At 44.1% G+C, this 20,331-nt stretch overlaps 1 protein-coding gene and 1 long non-coding RNA gene across 10 annotated transcripts in view; one reads left to right on the top strand and one right to left on the bottom strand.

Moving 5' to 3' along the window:
• Positions 1 to 6,127: 6,127 nt before the first annotated feature.
• Positions 6,128 to 19,940, bottom strand: LOC144312533 (uncharacterized). Of its 2 annotated transcripts, XR_013378036.1 has the most exons (5): positions 19,668 to 19,940; positions 19,235 to 19,420; positions 17,398 to 17,444; positions 17,074 to 17,146; positions 6,128 to 7,225 (listed from the first exon to the last, which is right to left on the bottom strand). It is a non-coding gene; the product is annotated as an uncharacterized LOC144312533 (long non-coding RNA). The 2 variants fall into 2 exon arrangements; XR_013378035.1 differs by lacking the exon at positions 17,398 to 17,444 and having other exon boundaries at positions 19,668 to 19,937.
• Positions 19,941 to 20,060: 120 nt separating this feature from the next.
• The window catches only part of FAM193B (family with sequence similarity 193 member B), a 33,237-nt gene continuing 32,966 nt past the window's right edge, over positions 20,061 to 20,331 (top strand). The window contains exon 1 of one of the 8 annotated variants that reach the window (XM_077895324.1): positions 20,061 to 20,328. In XM_077895324.1, coding sequence (XP_077751450.1) covers positions 20,119 to 20,328 — 210 coding nt within the window. In that variant the 5' untranslated portion in view covers positions 20,061 to 20,118. The remainder of the gene's footprint in view (positions 20,329 to 20,331) is intronic. The other 7 variants (XM_077895329.1, XM_077895323.1, XM_077895328.1 and 4 more) reach the window with 7 other exon arrangements.

Consider the following 20,331-nt stretch of genomic DNA (forward strand, 5'->3'; position numbering starts at 1 on the left):
GCAACATTATCTACAACAGCCAAGACATGGAAACAACCTAAGCGTCCATCAATGGATAAATAAATAAAGAAGATGTGGTATATGCATACCGTGGAATATTATTCAGCCATAAAAAGGAGGAAATACTGCTATTTGCAACAATATGGATGGACCTAGAAGGCATGACGCTAAGTAAGATAAGTCACACAGAGAAAGACAAATATCATATCATCTCACTTATATGTGGTATCTAAAAATACCAAACTTGGGGATCCCTGGGTGGCACAGCAGTTTGGCACCTGCCTTTGGCCCAGGGCGTGATCCTGGAGACCCGGGATCGAATCCCACATCAGGCTCCCGATGCATGGAGCCTGCTTCTCCCTCTGCCTATGTCTCTGCCTCTCTCTCTTTCTCTCTCTGTGACTATCATAAAATAAATAAATAAATAAATAAATAAATAAATAAATAAATAAATAAATTTTTAAAAAATAATAAAAAATAAAAAAATAAAAATACCAAACTTGGGAGCCTGGGTGGCTCAGTGGTTGGGCGTCTGCCTTCAGCTCAGGGAGTGATCCTGGAGTCCCAGGATTGAGTCCCACATCGGGCTCTCTGCATGGAGCCTGCTTCTCCCTCTGCCTATGTCTCTGCTTCTCTATCTCTCTGTGTTTCTCATGAATAAATAAATAAAATATTTTTAAAATATAAATAAATAAATAAATAAATAAATAAATAATAAAAAATAAAAATACCAAACTCATAGATAACAGAGAACAGATTGGTGTTTGCCAGAGGCAGGGGATGGGGGTAGGCAAAATGGGTGAAAGTGATCAAAAGGCACAAACTTCCAGTTATAAAATAAATAAGTCCAGGGGATATGATGTATAACATGGTGACTATAGTTAATAATACATACTTGAATACATACATACATATAGTTAATTGCATACTTGAAAGTTGCTAAGAAAATAGATCTTTTTTTTAAAAAAGATTTTATTTATTTATTCATGAGACACAGAGAGAGAGAGAGAGAGAGAGGCAGAGACACAAGCAGAGGGAGAAGCAGGCTTCATGCAGGGAGCCGGACGTGGGACTCGATCTGGGACTCCAGGATCATACCCCCGGCTGAAGGCAGATGCCTAACCGCTGAGCCACCCAGGCATCCCTAAGAAAGTAGATCTTAAAAGTTCTCATCACAAGAAAAAAAATGTGCAACTATGTGCAGTGACAAATGTTAACTATTACTGTCATGGTGATCATTTTGTAATATATACATTTTTCAAGTTACTGTTGTTCATCTAAAACTAATACAATATTATACATCAATTTTATGAATTAAAAAAAAGAATTTTCATGTTACAATATAAAAAAAAAAAAAGAATGTTTCATGGTGTCTCAAGACACCAGAGAGACAGACCATAGAATAAGTATTAGAAGGCTAGAAAACAATTTTACCAAGGAATGATACAAATCAAATCAGATAACCAAAACAATCCTAAGAGGCTTTATTCCTAGTAAAACAAAAGAAAGTCAATGCTGAAGGGTTTCAACAAAATAGCGGAGCTCAGTGCAGCATGAGCTTGCCTCCAGCACATAGACTGGGCAACACCTCAAGCAGGTAGACACAGGCATTTCAGATATGCACACCATTACCGATTCAAGGGTCCTGGTCCAAGGTAGTGAAGACTTCCGTTGAATCTTGGTGAATACCCATTTCTGTCAATGTGCTCCAGCCAAAGACCACCAGGAGCTCAACTGCAATTGAACAAGTTGGGTTTATTTCTTGTTGCTGTGAGGAAGAGCACACATCACAGGGGAACCATGAAGCATCTCAGTAAGAAGCAGTTGGAAATAATTTATTATGAGATGTGGGTTCATTGATAGGTGTTCGGGAGGAGGGTTCAGAGCTTTGCTCTGAATTGGAAGGATGTATAATTCTATGACTAGGTATCTCAACATATGTTATCTATAAAACAGGATGAAAGAAAGAAAGCTAAAGTCAGGACTGTTGAAGAAACAGCAGTCATTCATATGAGCCAGGATAGAAGATCATTTGGCCATTTTTGGAGATCTGGACAATGCTCATGTCTTTGTGGCCAAACCTGAGTAGTGAGTAGGGTCTTGTTTACTTGACCTTGTCTAATGTTGATGTTCTGTGAAATTGGTCACATTCAACAGAGCACTCAGGCCTAACTGTGAGTGCCAGGCCAGCACCCAGATGTCAAGGGCTGTTTTTCTTTCTCATAATCTGACTTAATACAATGGTATGTAAATAATTGCCCAGTTATTACTGTTTAGTAAATTAACCGATAGGTGAATTTGAATGAAACCAAAACATCTGTCATATGATTCCACTCCTATAAGTTAGCTAGAAAGTCAAACTCACAGAGACAAAGGGTAGAACAATGAGTGCAGGAGCTGAGGGGAGGGGAGAGAGAGGAGTTACTGTTTGATGGGTACAGAGCTTCAGCTTTGTAAGATGAAAAAGTTCTGGAGATGGATGGTGGGTATGGGTGAATAACAACATGAATGGACTTAATGCACTGAACTGTACACTTTAAAATGGCTAAAATGGTAAACTTATGTACGTTTTGCCATGATTTTTTAAATAAATAAATTTAAAACATCTATAAAAGTATGAGGCAACTACTATATCATACCACTGATGTAAAGTTTTATTGATTCATTTTTTAGTTTTAAAATAGAAATTAACAATTTAAACACAAATACTAAATTCAAAGATATTAGTCAAATTCACTAAAATATTTCGTTTATGAACTACAATTTGAACAAACCAAACAACAGTGTTATATCTCTGGGACATTTGAGTGGCTCAGTGGTCGAGCATCTGCCTTCAGCTCCAGGTGTGACCCCAGAGTCCGGGTTTTGAGTCCCGCATCAAGCTGTGTGCAGGGAGCCTGCTTCTCCTTCTGCCTATGTCTCTGCCTCTTTCTGTGTCTCTCATGAATAAATAAATAAAATCTTAAAAAAAAAAAAAACAGTGTTATACCTCACTGTTCTTTCTCCCTCTTACTGTTTTATTCTATCAAATGGAAATAAATGTGGTCACATATAGGACGACAGAAATGAAATAACTCAAGTTCAGTTGGTCTTTAAAATCATTAAGCTCTATAGTTTTGAGGGTATAGATCCTTTACATCTTTGGTTAGGTTTATTCCTAGGTATCTTATGCTTTTGGGTGCAATTGTAAATGGGATTGACTCCTTAATTTCTCTTTCTTCAGTCTCATTGTTAGTGTATAGAAATGCCACTGACTTCTGGGCATTGATTTTGTATCCTGCCACGCTACCGAATTGCTGTATGAGTTCTAGCAATCTTGGGGTGGAGACTTTTGGGTTTTCTATGTAGAGTATCATGTCATCGGCGAAGAGGGAGAGTTTGACTTCTTCTTTGCCAATTTGAATGCCTTTAATGTCTTTTTGTTGTCTGATTGCTGAGGCTAGGACTTCCAGTACTATGTTGAACAGCAGTGGTGAGAGTGGACATCCCTGTCTTGTTCCTGATCTTAGGGGAAAGGCTCCCAGTGCTTCCCCATTGAGAATGATATTTGCTGTGGGCTTTTCATAGATGGCTTTTAAGATGTCGAGGAATGTTCCCTCTATCCCTACCCTCTGAAGAGTTTTGATCAGGAATGGATGCTGTATTTTGTCAAATGCTTTCTCTGCATCCAATGAGAGGATCATATGGTTCTTGGTTTTTCTCTTGCTGATATGATGAATCACATTGATTGTTTTACGGGTGTTGAACCAGCCTTGTGTCCCAGGGAGAAATCCTACTGTGTGGGGGTTCCTCAAACAGTTAAAAATATACCTGCCCTATGACCCAGCAATTGCACTGCTGGGGATTTACCCCAAAGATACAGATGCAGTGAAACGCCGGGATACCTGCACCCCGATGTTTATAGCAGCAATGGCCACGATAGCCAAACTGTGGAAGGAGCCTCGGTGTCCAACGAAAGATGAATGGATAAAGAAGATGTGGTTTATGTATACAATGGAATATTACTCAGCTATTAGAAATGACAAATACCCACCATTTGCTTCAACGTGGATGGAACTGGAGGGTATTATGCTGAGTGAAGTAAGCCAGTCGGAGAAGGACAAACATTATATGTTCTCATTCATTTGGGGAATATAAATAATAGTGAAAGGGAATATAAGGGAAGGGGGAAGAAATGTGTGGGAAATATCAGAAAGGGAGACAGAACGTAAAGACTGCTAACTCTGGGAAACGAACTAGGGGTGTTGGAAGGGGAGGAGGGCGGGGGGTGGGAGTGAATGGGTGACAGGCACTGGGGGTTATTCTGTATGTTAGTAAATTGAACACCAATAAAAAATAAATAAAAAATAAAAAAAATAAAATAAAATTTCCATATGTCAAAACAAAAAAAAATAAAAATAAAAAAAATAAAATCATTAAGCTAAGGCAACACCTGGTGGCACAGCGGTTTAGCACCGCCTGCAGCCCGTTGGCGTGATCCTGGAGGCTTGGGATGGAGTCCCACGTCGGGCTCCCTGCATGGAGCCTGCATCTCCCTCTGCCTGTGTCTCTGCCTCTCTCTCTCGCTTCCTCGCTCTGTGTCTCTCATGAATAAATAAAAAATAAAATCTTTAAAAAATAAAATCATTAAGCTATCTTTGTTTATTTGGAATCTTCTGTTTAAACCCAAAAATATATACTATCACGGGGGGCTGAAGATACAGATTGCTCATGAATGTAGCTCCAACAATTCCAAACTGTTATGGTATTCCTCTTGCAAAGAAGGCTTGTGGGCTTGAGCTTAGAAGGGAGCAGGCAGGGCAGGATGGCTGTTATTGTGATGGTGTAACTGGGAGTTCTCTCAATTAACTTCCATGTAGAACACAGTGTTTCTATTTATTAGAAGATAAGTAATACAAACATGCTGATTTGAAACACATATATGTATCATTAAAACAATCAATAACCACAACATTTGTTTAGAACTTAGATCTACAGATTTTGGGGGGTGGTAGTACTTTATGTGACATCATTTAGAGTTGCCAGCATGACGATGATAAAAGGCAGACTGACTTATAACTGGTGGTACTGTGTGTGTGGTTTTTTTAAAGGTTTTATTTATTCATTCATGAAAGACAGAGAGAGAGGAGAGACACAGGCAGGGAAAGAAGCAGGCTCCATGCAGGGAGCCTGATATGGGACTCCATCCCGGAACTCCGAGATTATGCCCTGAGCCAAAGGCAGATGCTCAACAGCTGAGCCACGCAGGCATCCCAGTGTTACTGTTTTTAAATTATCTGTGGACACACCCTTCATTGACTACATTCTGGGTGGGAGCTACCATCATCCATCCTGTGGTCAGCCACCACATTTCTTGCAGAAAAAAACAGCACATGCAAAAGCCCTAAGGTGGGAGCATGGAGAGTAAGGGGCCAAGTGGTTGGAACAATGCCAGCAAGGGGGAGAGGAGGGGCTCAGAAGTAGAAGAGGATCAGGTAAGGCCTTATAGACCATACTGAGGATTTCAGCTTTCACTCTGGCTGATGTGCAGAGGTCTAGCTGAGGATTGACATGTCCTGGGTGTATCTGAGGAGCTAGGAGAACCAGAGGACTTACCCATGGGAATTAAGGATATCACCCATATAAGGGAGGCCCAGAGAATAGGCAGTGGTTGCCAGATGAGGCAATGAGAAAATGCCTTCTCCACAACCCAGGGTCTCTGAAAAGCTATCTTGAATGTAGAAATCCTCAGCCTTGGATGATGAGGCTAGAAGTGTAGTGCATTTCTACCACAAGGTGCCCTCCAAGAAAAGATTTCTCAAGGGAGGTTGTCACCTTTGTAACTAATTGGAAAGACTGATCTACAGAGAAGAATTTAGCCAACTTAGTTTCCTCTCATCTCCCCAGTGGATGTCCCACCTCTAATATAGGAAATGAGAGTGGATTTTGGAATGGAGGGAAAGAAGTGCCCCCAAATTCAAGGCCACCAATGTGTTCCAGCCAAACATCAGAGTCTCTGGAGGCTCTATTGGAGAAGAACTGGCTTTCCCCTCAAGGAGATGCCCAGGGTGAGCCAGATCCTAGACTTTCCCACTTTCTCTCCTTCCAAGAGCCACTGATGGTACAGAAGTGGTATCAGTCTGATGGATGGTGGCAGAGCCCCCACTTCCTAAGGGAACTCCACACCCCAGAACAGATTTTCCCACCCCTGGTGGACTCTGGCCACACATTAGAGCTCTGCAGCCAGCAGCCAAAAAAAAAAAAACAGGGTGCTTCTGGAGATTCCTCAAGCTTTCCAGAGTCTTATACTGCAAACAAGTTTTCCAGGGTCTTATCCTGTACCCAAGACTGGCCAGAACAGCCAAGCTGTAGACCTACTATAGGAAGGAAGACATTCTTGGGATGATGAATAGGGCCCCAAGCCAATTAATAGGAACATTAAAAGACATGCAACTTTTTTCTTTATGGGGAGGAATCTGAACTGTTCCTGTCAGCATGATGTCATCCATTTAGTAGATCAGCATGATGACCTGTAGGTCAAGGTTGCTGTGTCCTAAGTTGCTACCCACAGACTGGATATATCCTATGACAGCATGAGGTCAGATGTAAATTCCAGGCTCTAAAGTTCATTCACTCATTGTCGTTCACAGGCTTTCAAGGCTTTACTTGCTACAATGATGTGCCTCTTTCTCCTGGCACTGAAGATGCCTCTTCCTTCTTCTCAAGCTGAACACAAATTTACATTTCAATAATACTTTGTGTTTGGATTGGGGGACTTCTCTTATCTTCTCCATCTTGGTAATCCAAGGATGCACAAGACAGCAGGCCTGTGATAGCCAGCCTCCAAGATGACCCCTAATGATTCTTCCTTAGTGTATTCATGGTCCTGTGTAGTCCCCTTCTCCCACTGAACAGTGCTGATCTGTGTAACGAATAGGATGCTGCAGAAATGAGAACATGAGACTTCCACGGCAGGCTCATAAAGGTGTTGCACTTCTACCTTGCTCTCACTTGGATCACTTACTTGAGGGAGGCCAGCCACCAAGTGAGGAAGACACTCTGGCAGCCCTGTGGAGAAGTTCACATGATGAGGAACCACTTCCTGCCAAGAGCCAGATGAGTGAACCATCTTGGGAGATCCTCCAGCCCCATCAAAGCCTTCAGATGATGTGGCCCTAAGGGACATCTTGACTGCACCTCACACTAGACCCTGGGCCAGAACACCCAGCTGATCTGCTCCAAATTCCTGAACCAAAGAGAAATGATATGAGATAATATCTATGTTTGTTTTAAGCCACTAAGCTTTGGTGTAGTTTATTACTAAAACAGTCCCTCTCCCCAATTAACTTCTCTGAAGAAGCCACCTTCTTACAGATCAACTTTTTTTTTTTAATTTTTTTATTTATTTATGATAGGTACACAGTGAGAGAGACAGGCAGAGACACAGGCAGAGGAAGAAGCAGGCTCCATGTACCAGGAGCCTGACGTGGGATTCGATCCCGGGTCTCCAGGATCGCGCCCTGGGCCAAAGGCAGGCGCTAAACCGCTGCGCCACCCAGGGATCCCTACAGATCAACTTTTAATTGGTGTTACTGTTTTTTAAATTCTCTATGGACACACCCTTTATTGCCTGCATCCTGAGCAGAAGCTTCCATCACATACCTCTGTGGGTGGCTACATAGAAGTCACCCTGCATTAACTACTCTTCAAGAAGCCACATCACTTTCAAGAAGCCAATGTCTTGGGCATTGTGGATGTGAGCAATGTAGGATCCCCACTCCCCACAGACTCCAATCCCTGAATGTGGACTCCAAACCTATTGGAGTTCACATCCCTTGCAGACTACTAGTTCTCTCCTCGGCTGGCCCCATTGTAAACTAGGGACTAGGGAGTTGTGAGAGTGGGCTGCCTACTGAAGACTCCCCATCTCTGCCCTAATCTGAATGATTCCCTACCACTACTATATATTCTCAAGAGTGTGGGTGAGACCTTTCCCCATTTCCAGTGATGCAGAAGAATTTTTCCTATGACTTCCATTTGACTCTTTCAGTAGGAAACCAGGAAGAGCATAAATCAAAACTCACTTTGGAAAAGAAAATTACTAAAACACTAAGTTACAACATTATCATACCTATTAGAAAATTCTCTCTAGGGCAATGGGTGGCAGGGGGCTGGAGGGGCAAACTCTGAGCCATAGTGCACTGTGGTGGAGCTATTACTGGCCAACAGAATGGTGATGACCTCATTATTGCTTCCATAATAAATTACTGTATTAGCTGACTTCTGCAGGGCAGGCTATATTAGTTTCCATAGTATTTCTTTAAACAAAAAAAAAAGATTTTATTTATTTATTCATGAGAGACACACACACAGAGAAAGGCAGAGACACAGGCAGAGGGAGAAGCAGGCTCCAAGCAGGGAGCCCGACGTGGGACTCCATCCCGGGTCTCCAGGATCAGGCCCTGGGCTGAAGGCGGCGCTAAACTGCTGAGCCACCCGGGCTTCCCAGTTTCCACAGTACTTCAAGATACCTTAGCCTTTAACTCTCTCTTGGCCAAGGCCTTGTTAGGATACCTTTGCTTACAAATACCCTACGGTATGTGTCAGGCTCTGTGCTGAAGGGCAGCAGAATACACCACCCCCAATACATGCCTCTCTGGCATAAGGATTATTGAGCTCAAGTCCCCTGAAAAATAGCAGGTACAAAAAAGGAACTTTGACCTCCCTTTTACTTCCTGAAAGCAGAAGAGAAAACTCCCATGTGAAAGATGGTCTCTCTATATATATCAGGAGGAGAGAAATATTATCACCAGAAAGAAGGAGTCAAGGCCCAGAGAAATACGAACAAGTAGATTTTGTTAAAATAATTCTTATCTTTAGTGTCCTCATGTATTTTAGCTATTTTTCCACAATTGACTCTTTGTTCAACCTAGTATATAAACACTTTTCTCGGGACGCCTGGGTGGCTTGTGGGGGCTCCCATGCACATGTAAAAATCTACATGTTTTTCTCCTTTTAATTTGTCCTATGTCCATTTAGTTCTCTGGCCCAGCTGGAGACCCTAAGAGGATGGAGGTGAAGTTTTGCCTCCCTCCAGTGCTAAGGACTGTGATCATATGTCTCAGCCCCATGGGACACTATTTTTATCCCCATTCTCTACATGATAAGACTGAAACCCAGAAAAATGGAGGGTTTTCCTGAGGTCACATAGCCAGTAAGTGGCAAAATCTAAGTCTGTCTGAATCCCACATCTTTCTGCTACAATGTACAGAGGAGTGAGTCAGATGGATTCAAAGAAGAAACCCTTGGACTGGCCCTCTAGTGATCAGTACAAGTTTATCAGACTCAGGAGGAATAAAGGAGAGAATACAGTGCTGAGCATATCAAGGCTGTAAGATAGTGTTGAAACCCAGGGTTCAAGGGAAACAGTCGTGAGGGAAGAGGCTGCTATAGGCAAAGGCCAGCTCACAAAGGGCCCTAAATACCAGATCTGGGGATTTGGAACTTACCCTGAGGGTGGGAGCGGGGGGGCCCTTGGGTTGTTCTCAGCTAGGGAAATATAGTCAGACTCTGTTTGAAATCAGGGGACAGGGGTGCCTGGGTTGTTTAGATGGTTAAGTATCTGCCTTTGGCTCAGGTCATGGTCCTGGGGTCCTGGGATCAAGCCCTAGACTGGGCTCTCTGCTCTGTGGGGAGCTTGCTTCTCCCTCTCCCTCTGCTTGCTGCTCCCCTTACTTGTGCTCTCTTTTTGTCAAATAAATAAAATCTTTTTTTAAAAAAATGAAATAAAAGGACAGCATGAAGGCTGAATTGGAACAGCAGTTCCCAGCATGGGTGTGGATTGGAATCATTCAGGCTGCTCATAAAACACACCTGGAACTCACATTCAAAGTGTGTGATTCAGGGCAGCCCGGGTAGCTCAGTGGTTTGGCACCTGCCTTCGGCTCAGGGTGTGATCATGGAGTCCCGGGATTGAGTCCCACGTCAAGCTCCCTGCGTGGAGCCTGCTTCTCCCTCTGCCTGTGTCTCAGCCTCTCTCTCTCTCTCTCTCTCTCTCTCTGTGTGTGTGTGTGTGTGTCTCATGAATAAATAAATAACATCTTAAGAAAAAAAAGTGTGTGTGATTCAGCAAGACTGGAGAGGGGCCCAGGGATCTGCATTTTAACATTTTCCAAGGGATTCTGATATGAGTCATCGCTTGAAGAAACACCAGTAATCCAGAGGGAGAGAAGCAGTAAGGAGACTAATGATGAGGTTGTCACCAGAGACAAATGATGAATCCTGAATTCCAACAGTGGTAAGGAAAATGGAAACAGCCTCACTGTTATGGCAGGATAATGTTTTTATAATATTACCCTTTGTTTTGTTTTGTTTTTTTTCTGGTAATCCATCCCCCCACCCTGTTCAAATATCTAGTCCATTATGTGTTCACTGCCCCTCGGGAGCGGGATGTGACAGGACAGAAAACAAGTCTTTCTGGTATGATGTATTGGGCTTGTTTCAATTAATACAGGAGTTGGGGTGGGAGTCGGGGGTGACAGATGAATCAAGATTGGCGATGAGTTGATAAACTGTAGAAGCTGGATGATGGCTGCAAGAGATTCATTATAGAATTCTGTCTACATTTGTCTGTTTTTTAAGTTTTAAAAATTTTAAATATTGCTATAGATGGTTTCAAAAAGGCCTTAGGGACAAGGAGAGAAACCTCAGACATAGCCAAAAAGTTTCAAGAAACTTCATAAGCAAAAGGAGATAGGGAGGCTCTGCCAGAGGATACTTCTTTGCCTAAGAGAGAGAAAAACTCATCTGATATGTGTATTTGGGAAGAATGCAGTGCATCTGCTCAGTTCTCTTCTTCTTAGGATCTGCCACATCCACTGCCCCTCCAGGGGCTCCGGAGGAAGACCCACCCAACTGAGCACTGCCATGACTAGGGGCAGGGAATGTCTAACAAACTCAGGGGTTCAGTTGCCCACACTGAGCAAATGCTCCACCCTGGCCTTTGTCAGCAGTAAGGCAATGTACTGGCCTTCACCTGCCTCTCCTTTGCTTCATTTTCCAGTATGTTTAGAACCTTAGTCAGTAAGACTAGTGACACAGTGCCGACTACTGGGGGTTCTCCAGAGACCTCAAAATGAGGGCTTCTGAGGTCTGGAGAAAAGGGAGTGCAGAAGAGGAGGATGGAGGGAAGTGATGAGAGTTCACAGAGGCTGGAGTACAGGGCAGAAAACCCAGGAGCAGAGAGGAATGTTGCCCTGGGAAGCAGCAATGCCTATCACGGAGATGGCTCTGAGGCATGTCTAGCCAAAAAAGGACCTTAGCTAACCACAGCAAGATTCCCACAGGCAAGAGTGGCATGCAGCAGGAAGAAAGCTGTGGTCTCTACCAGACGTGTGAGAACAGCCAGGTCTCAGCAGCCACCAATGGGACCAAAGACATCTCCACGAGTATCTGTGTAGGCAGATGACATTGAGAACTAGATCCCCCAGGGACGCTTGGGTGGCTCAGTGGTTGAGCATCTGCCTTTGGCTCAGGGCATGATCCCAGGGTCTGGGATCAGGTCCCACATTGGACTCCCTCCAGGAGCCTGCTTCTCCCTCTGCCTGTGTCTCTGCTTCTCTCTCTCTGTGTCTCTCATGAATAAACAAATAAAATCTTAAATAAAAGAAAGACCCCCCCCCAATACATACACACACATGCGCGCACACACACACACACACACACACACACAAACTCCCACCCAAATACTAGATGAAGCCTTAAACACAAGCCTCAGGGAAGGGGTAAAACCCTCAATTAGCCAAGATGAAGTTTCTGTCACTCAAGCAGAATGGGAGTTCAAAATAGAAATTAAGTTATTAAAAAAGTTTAATTATATTTCTTGCACAGGTGAATTTATGAACAGAGATTTCTCCTTGCTGGAATAGATATTTTAGAGGCAGAATCAACAAGACTTGGAGGTCAGATGGATGATAGGGTGGTGAGGAGGAGGAAGCCTGTCCTTCCTTTGAGAGATTTGTTTCCCAAACACTCCAGGCTAATTCAGGTTCTTCAACACCATCTGCAAATTTTTCCCTCCTTCCCCCATGGTCTTCTCTCAGGGCCCTGTAGCATAGGTTCAATTGTTCTTGCCCACTTAGGATTAGGAACAATAACCAGCTGCTCTAATAAAGTGACCTACTTCACTAGCCATTTTCTATTTACCACCTAGAAAAAATGTGTTAGGGATCCCTGAGTGGCGCAGCGGTTTGGCGCCTGCCTTTGGCCCAGGGCGCAATCCTGGAGACCCGGGATCGAATCCCACATCGGGCTCCCGGTGCATGGAGCCTGCTTCTCCCTCTGCCTATGTCTCTGCCTCTCTCTCTCTCTCTCTCTGTGACTATCATAAATAAGTAAAATAAATAAATAAATAAATAAATAAATAAAAAGAAAAAAAAGAAAAAATGTGTTAGAATTGCACCATACAGATTCTACTATTGTCACTGTAACAGTGAGGCCCATGACAGCTTGGGAAGGATCACAGCAATGTACTTCTGCTCCCAGAGTGCCTCACATGGACCTTCTGTTTCATTCTTCCTCTGTGCCAAGGCTCCACCACCTTCATGAAGGTCCAAATCTCAACCTGGGATTCAAGACCTTTCACACTGGATCCTCTCTCTCATCCTCTCCAACTTTATTCCTTCTCCTCTCTCTCTCAGGAAAAGTGGGGAGAATCAGTCCCAGGCCCTCCTGCCCAAAGGTACAAACCCATTCTCAAGTTTAGAGTGAGAAGGATTGAGGGAGAGGAAGAAGACTATCCCTCAAAAAGTGCCAAGAAAGTCCTTAGTTTGGGATCCCTGGGTGGCGCAGCGGTTTAGCGCCTGCCTTTGGCCCAGGGCGCGATCCTGGAGACCCAGGATCGAATCCCACATCAGGCTCCCGGTGCATGGAGCCTGCTTCTCCCTCTGCCTGTGTCTCTGCCTCTCTCTCTCTCTCTGTGACTATCATAAATAAATAAAAATTTATAAAAAAAAAAAAAAAAGAAAAAAGAAAGTCCTTAGTTACACTGAGGCACAACTCCAGAACTCAAGGGGAAGTGGGGCCCTAATCTCCTTTCCTCTAGTGGAACCACTTCTCTGGACAGCCAGCCAAGATGAGGGTGGTGAGCTGGGTGGGACTCAGTAACTGCACTGGGGCAAGCTGAAGCCCATATCTGTGGAAGGCCCACTGGTGCCCAAAAACACCCGTGTGGATGGGAAACAATGCCAAGATAGCAATCTAATTTGCACTGCCCTTACAATTTCCCCTGCCCTCCTCTCCACTCAAACAACTAGTTAGTTCTGCTCCCACCACAATGGGTAGGAGGGGAAGTAAGTCACAGGGTAGAACTGGCAAACTGAATTTTGTGTTCCACACCTGAGCCCTTACAGACCTAGGTGATGAGGTCAGTGGCCTTCACACCTTTGACTGTATGCCCCATAGAAGTAGTTAAAAACTTGGGCAGCCCCTGTGGCGCAGCGGTTTAGCGCCGCCTGCAGCCTGGGGTGTGATCCTGGAGGCCCAGGATGGAGTCCCAGGTTGGGCTCCCTGCATGGAGCCTGCTTCTCCCTCTGCCTGTGTCTCTGCCTCTCTCTCTCTCTGTGTCTCCATGAATAAATAAATAAAATATTTTTTAAAAAAAAGATTTAAAAACAATAAAATAAACTCATTAAAAAAAAAAAATTCCACACCCTCTTGCACAGGACCAGCTAAATAAATTGTAGCACCCAGTGCAAAATGAAAATGTGGGTCTCTTGCTCAAACCCTATTAAGAATGTCAAGGGGAGGGGCACCTGGGTGGTCAGTTAAGTGTTTGCCTTCAGCTCAGGTCATGATCCCAGAGTCCTAGGAAGGAGCCTCACTTTGGGCTCCCTGCTCAGCAGGGAGTCTGCTTTTGCTTCTCCCTCTGCCCGCCTCTCCCCCTGCTTGTTTTATCTCTCTCTCTCTCTCTTTCTCTCTCTCTGTCAAATAAATAAATAAAATTTAGAAAAAAAAAAGAATACCAAGGGAATTAAGGAGTACACCTATTATAATGAGCACTGAGTAACATACAGAATTATTGAATCACTATTTTGTACACCAAAACTACTCTAACACTGTATGTTATCTATACTGAATTAAAGTAAAAATCTTAATAAAATTTAAAGAAAGAATTTAAAGAAGACAAAGGCAGGGCATTAAGCCAAGCTCAGAGCCCTTCTGAATGTGGTGCCCCAAGTGGCTGCACAGGTGCATCCATGAAGCTGGCCCTGACTTCATACATTTTTAAGTTAGCACCTAAAAAAAAAAAAAAAATATATATATATATATATATATATATATATATATATATATATATATCTCAGTTGCAAAAGATATAATTTCAGTATATTATATACTTGATTTAAAATTTTTTTCTTCCAGTTTTCAGAGTAGCATAATAAGCTAATTTAACATATAAGAAATATCTGTCATGACTACTCATCAATGTTGAATGGATAAGCAAACTATGGTACTTCCACACAATGGACTACTAGCCAGCAGTAAGAAAGAATGGGCTATGGATACACACTGTAACATGGATGCATCACAATTATGCTGAGGGAAAGAAAGAACTCAGGCAAAATAGCTCATATTGTATGGAATGCAAAATATTCATAGAGACAGAAATCAGATCAGTGGTGGCCTGGGGAAAGGGGATGGAGTGGGAGGGATTCGTTACAGTGATGGGGAGCCATGTGGCTAACATCTCACCAAAGAATGTGAGTGAAAATGACATATAGTCATTTCTGGGAATTGCTCATAAAAACATCCCATGCAACCCTCACTCTATCTTCTTCCCCATCCCCTAGATCAATGAAGAACATAGATGAAAGGACAGTCACAAGATAGGAGAGGACTGGATTCCTGAATGACTGTATGAAGTAAATTCCCTTTGACAGTCATGGGACTGTGACATGAACAAGAACTAAAGTATTATGTTATTAAACCCCTAACATGTTGGGATTGTTTGTTAGAGCAGTTGGCCAACCCTAACTAATACAGAGTCCAATGTAGCTGGCTAGTCTTCTCAAGTAAGCCCCCCACCCTGGGGGCTTAGGCTGGTTTCCTGGGACTGACAAACTGGACTGAGCGTTAATAGTGGCAAGGCCACCTGTGAGAGGGAGTCCGTGTTGCCAGGCCAGTTTTGTCATAAACCTGCTGAGAAAGTCCCAAAATGGCAGAGGAAGGGGACTGCCTGATAGTCACAAGGGTCATACTGCCCACCAGGTATAAGAGTTTCTTCCAGGGCAGCCCGGGTGGCTCAGCAGTTTAGCGCTGCCTTCAGCCCAGGGCCTGATCCTGAAGACCCGGGATCAAGTCCCAGGGCCTGATCCTGAAGATCTGGGGTCAAGTCCCATGTCCAGCTCCCTGTGTGGAGCCTGCTTCTCCCTCTGCCTGTGTCTCTGCCTCTCTCTCTCTGTATGTCTCTCATTAATAAATAAATAAAATCTTTTAAAAAAAAAAAGAGGTTCTTCCATAGTGAAGACCATTTGGTGAATGTTCATCTGAGGCACAAATCACTTTATGCTCTGAAGCTATCTGGGCACTTTATGCACATTTATCTTCCTCAAAATTTCCTGTCATTAACCTTCAGTCTGTCTCCTTCCAGATCTCTGACCAAAAGACTAAACCATTATCCAATGCCCAGGAATCAGTGTATCTATACTTTAGGGCTTCCAAGCACACTTCCCTTTCCTAGGTCCTTTAGGCCCTCTTGGACTGGGAATCTTCAGCAACCACTTCTGGCTGAAGTCAACATACTGTGCAGAGTCATCTATAAACTGGGCTTTAGATTTTTCTTCCTCCAGCAGTTCATCATAAACAATTCTCCATGAGACCATGGATATCAGTAGCAGGAGAGGAATGTAAACAACTTGCTCAGGAAATCTACTTGTGTACTTGTAGGTTTGCCTGTACTTGTGCCTTTAGGGCTTGCTTGGACCCAGGCCATATATGTCAGTCCCCATGGCAATGGAATGCTGCTGACCACCCCTGATTTTATGGCTGAGTAGATCAGATAACATGGTAGCTCAGGTCACATGATAACCTGGTATGCCATGGTCAGGCAAGCAATTTCACCAGACCTTCGGAGCAAGCCAGGAGCACCTCAAAAGGAGAATAACTATTTGCCGAAGGACGGCATAACTTTGTTCCAAAATCCAATGCCTAAATATAAAAATCAAAGGTAGAACTACTTACTCTGCCATCTGATCCAATAAAAAAAGCTTCTCTCCTCATATGATCCCGCCCTAAAGTTGACAACTTTCAAGTGAGCCAGTAATAGATAAAAACAATATGCCAAAAAAAAAAAAAAACAATATGCCTGGGAATCCTTCCGTGGCTCAGCGGTTTAGTGCCTGCCTTTGGCCCAGGGTGTGATCCTAGAGTCCCGGGATCAAGTCCCACATCGGGCTCCCTGCATGGAGCCTGCTTCTCTCTCTGCCTGTGTCTCTGCCTGTGCCTCCTGCCTGTGTCTCTGCCTTTCCCTCCCTCCCTCTCTCTCTGCCTGTGCCTCTGCCTGTGTCTCTGCCTTTCCCTCCCTCTCTCTCTCTCTGTCTCTCATGAATAAATAAATAAAATCTTTAAAAGAAAAAAAAACAATATGCCTAAATATAGCATATTTTACCACCTAAGTCTAAAGAAGCCCAGAAAGTACTGTACTTCTTTATTAGTGATAGGGAGTATGATTAACAGCAACTTGTCCTTCATTTTATAGGAAACATCTCAATATATCCCAGACCCCTGGATAGTGCACCAAGTGGACAGACCATTGTATATATATATTCTTTATTTATTTGAGAGAGAGGGAGAGCGTGGGGGTGGGCACGAGTGGGAGGGGCAAGAGGGAGAGAGAGAGAGAGAATTTCAAGCAGAATCCACACTAAATGCAGAGCCCAAAGCAGGGCTTGATCTCATGACACGAAGATTACAACCTGAGCCAAAGCCAAGAGTTGCAACACTTAACTGACTATGCCACCCAGACGCCCCCACAGACAGACCACTGTATATTTGTGAGATCTACTATCTGCCTTTTAGCACACACATCATGCTTACCAAGTCATCTAAGGCATCTCTTATTTCCTGTTCTCGGTCCATCAGGATAATGTCATCAGTGTCACAGTAGCGCCTAAGAGCCAATAGAATGGTGATTTGGTCAAAACTTTCTGTAAAATAAGTGTGTTCAGAAAGTGACATACCCCTGAAACAAGATAGTAAAGGTTTACTACAGCACCTTCCAGAGGAACACAACTATTCCTGAGGTTTGGTGTAGAAGGAACGGTATACTAGACCCATAGTTGTCTATTAGAAACCAGCAACAGCACCCATGTGCTCCAAGAATGACCACTCTGAAAAAGTACCAGCAACTGGAGTCCTTACCAGAATAAGTTTGCCATAATGCTCTCTCATTCTTCAGGACCATCTATCTTCTCCATCAATAAAAAGAATGTGGCATATACATATATACATGTATATGTATATATGTGAAAAAACACATAAAATACCAAAGTATAAGAGTATACATTATATACAAAGCATCTGAATATGATACATATACAATGAAATATTATTAATCCCCCCAAAAGAAGGAAAATCTTGCCATTTCCAACAACATGGATGAATCTGAGGGACGCCTGGGTGGCTCAGGGTTGAGCAACTGCCTTGGCTCAGAGTGTGATCCCCGTTTCCGGAATAGGGTCCCACACTAGGCTCCTTTGGGGAGGCCTGCTTCTCCCTCTGCCTGTGTCTCTGCCTCTCTGTGTCTCTCATGAATGAATAAATAAACAAAATCTTTTTTAAAAAAATGGATGAATCTGGAGGACACTTTGCAAAGTGATGTAAGCCAGTCACAAAAAAATGAATATTACATGATCTTACGTCTATGTAGAATATAAAAAAAAAAAAAGTTGAACTCATAGAAACAGAAAGTAGAATAGTGGTTATCGAAGGCTGGTGTGGAGAAAAAGAGATTTTTTGAAAGTAGAATGGTGGCGGGATCCCTGGGTGGCGCAGCGGTTTGGTGCCTGCCTTTGGCCCAGGGTGCGATCTTGGAGACCTGGGATTGAATCCCATGTCGGGCTCCCTGCATGGAGCCTGCTTCTCCCTCTGCCTGTGTCTCTGTCTCTGTCTCTCTCTCTCTCTCTCTCTCTGTGACTATCATAAATAAATAAAATCTTTAAAAAAAAAAAAAAGTAGAATGGTGGTTGCCAGGGAAGGGAGAATGTGGAGTTATTTAATGAGTATATAGTTTCAGTTTTGCAAGATGAAAAGAGTTCTGGAAATGGATGATGATAATGGTTACACACAATGTGAGTGTATTTAATACCACTGAACATACGCTTAAAAATGGTTATGATCGTTAAGTTTTATGTTAGGCATATTTTACCACAATAAAAATAAATGGGAAAAGATACTATCTATCTTCTGGCCAAACTAAGAAGTAATGTTCATGTAGTGGGAATCACCGTGAAGCCTTTAAATCTTTGATGATGGCACTAATCCCTATAATGAGATGAAGTATTTTCCATTTATTCTTTGGCAGTTAAGGAAAGCTCCAAGGCCATGTAGTCTTTCTTCTCAAAATAGCCCTGGTTCCCATTAATTAGGCTCATGTCCTAATTCTGGCCTGTTGATACATATAGCAACTCTACATATAACGACCATATAGTTTCAGGGTACCACTGGCCTGGCATAAGAGATTGCACTCAAAACTTCTTTCAAAAATTTGTACCATTTGCATGTCTCATATATTCAAAAAAGGAGAGAGGGAAAACTCACTTTAACAATACACAATTGGGGATCCCTGGGTGGCTCAGCGGTTTGGCACCTGCCTTTGGCCCAGGGCGTGGTCCTGGAGTCCCCGGATCGAGTCCTGCATGGAGCCTGCTTCTCCCTCTGCCTGTGTCTTTGCCTCTCTCGCTCTCTGTGTCTCTCATGAATAAATAATAATAATAATAAAAACAATACACAATTATTACATTTTTATTTTTTAAGACTTTTATTTGTTTTTATTCATGACATAGAGAGAGGCAGAGACAGGCAGAGGCAGAAGCAGGCTCCATGTAGGGAGCCCGACGTGGGACTTGATCCTGAAACTCCAGGATCAGGCCCTGGGCAGAAGGCAGACGCTCAACCCCTGAGCCACCCAGGCGTCCCACAATTATTACATCTTTAAATGTTCCTTTTGCATACCACTCAAAATCCTCCCTGCACATACCACTTTTGCGGAAACACTGATTATGTGCCCCAGTCATCTCATCTTCATCGCACTGGTTGTAAATTGTGTACTTAATTGTCCTCTTTCTCCGCCAGACTGGGGCAGAAGCGGGGTCTGGGCTCTGCTGTCCAAAGAACCGAACGCGGGACTCCCAGGCGACCGGACGTTGCAAATAAAGACCTAGACCTATCAGTGAGGGAGACAGAACACGAGGGACCCCTAACTCTGGGAAATGAACAAGGGGTGGTGGAAGGGGAGGTGGGCGGGGGGTGGGGGTGACTGGGTGACGGGCACTTGGCGGGATGAGCACTGGGTGTTATGCTATATGTTGGCAAATTGAACTCCAATAAAAATAAATAAATTTAAAAAAAAAAAAAAAAAGACCTAGACCATTCCTTCTCCCTTTCACTTCAGACCAACCCCGAGCCCATACGTTCTGGCTGGCTGATGTAGAGCAGCCACTTAGCCTCGAGAGCAGCCTCGACTTTCTCCGCTGCAAAATGGGAACGACACGGTGGTGCGTGAGGAGTCAGATGGCGAGTGTGAAAGTATTGTAGAAATTAATCTACTCCTCCATTTAACAGGCAATTCTTAAGCGCCCAGCGCCGTGGAGGACGGTTACCACAGTGACCACCCTTCCCTGGCTCAGGTCGCTTCCTGCGAGTCCATTCGATTCTCACTCTCACAGAACTTTAGGTAGTGACCTTATTCAAAATGGCGCAGGCAGCCTCGGGGGCTAGTGCGGCGGCGCGGACGCCGCGCCCTATGACCTGCTGGCAGCAGCAGAGCGGGGAGCCGGGCGCCGCCATATTGGCTGTTGTCCTGCGAGGGGAGCGGCGGCGGTGACGGCGCGAGTGGAGCAAGGGAGCGGCGCGAGCAGCGGCATGACTCGGAGGCGGAGCAGGCCGAGCGGCGGCGCGGGTCGGCGCGAGCGGATGCGGGCGGCGGGGCAACAGAAGCCCCAGGCTCCTGAGCCCCCGCCGCCGCCGAGCCTGGAAGCGGGAGCGGGTGCAGGGCCCCCGGAGGCGCCCGTGGAGCCGGACCGCGACGGCCCCAGGGAGGAAAACGAGCCCAAGTTGGCGCCCGGACCGCAGGTA

This window comes from Canis aureus, chromosome 4 (genome assembly GCF_053574225.1).
Source record: "Canis aureus isolate CA01 chromosome 4, VMU_Caureus_v.1.0, whole genome shotgun sequence".
Lineage (NCBI taxonomy): Eukaryota > Metazoa > Chordata > Mammalia > Carnivora > Canidae > Canis > Canis aureus.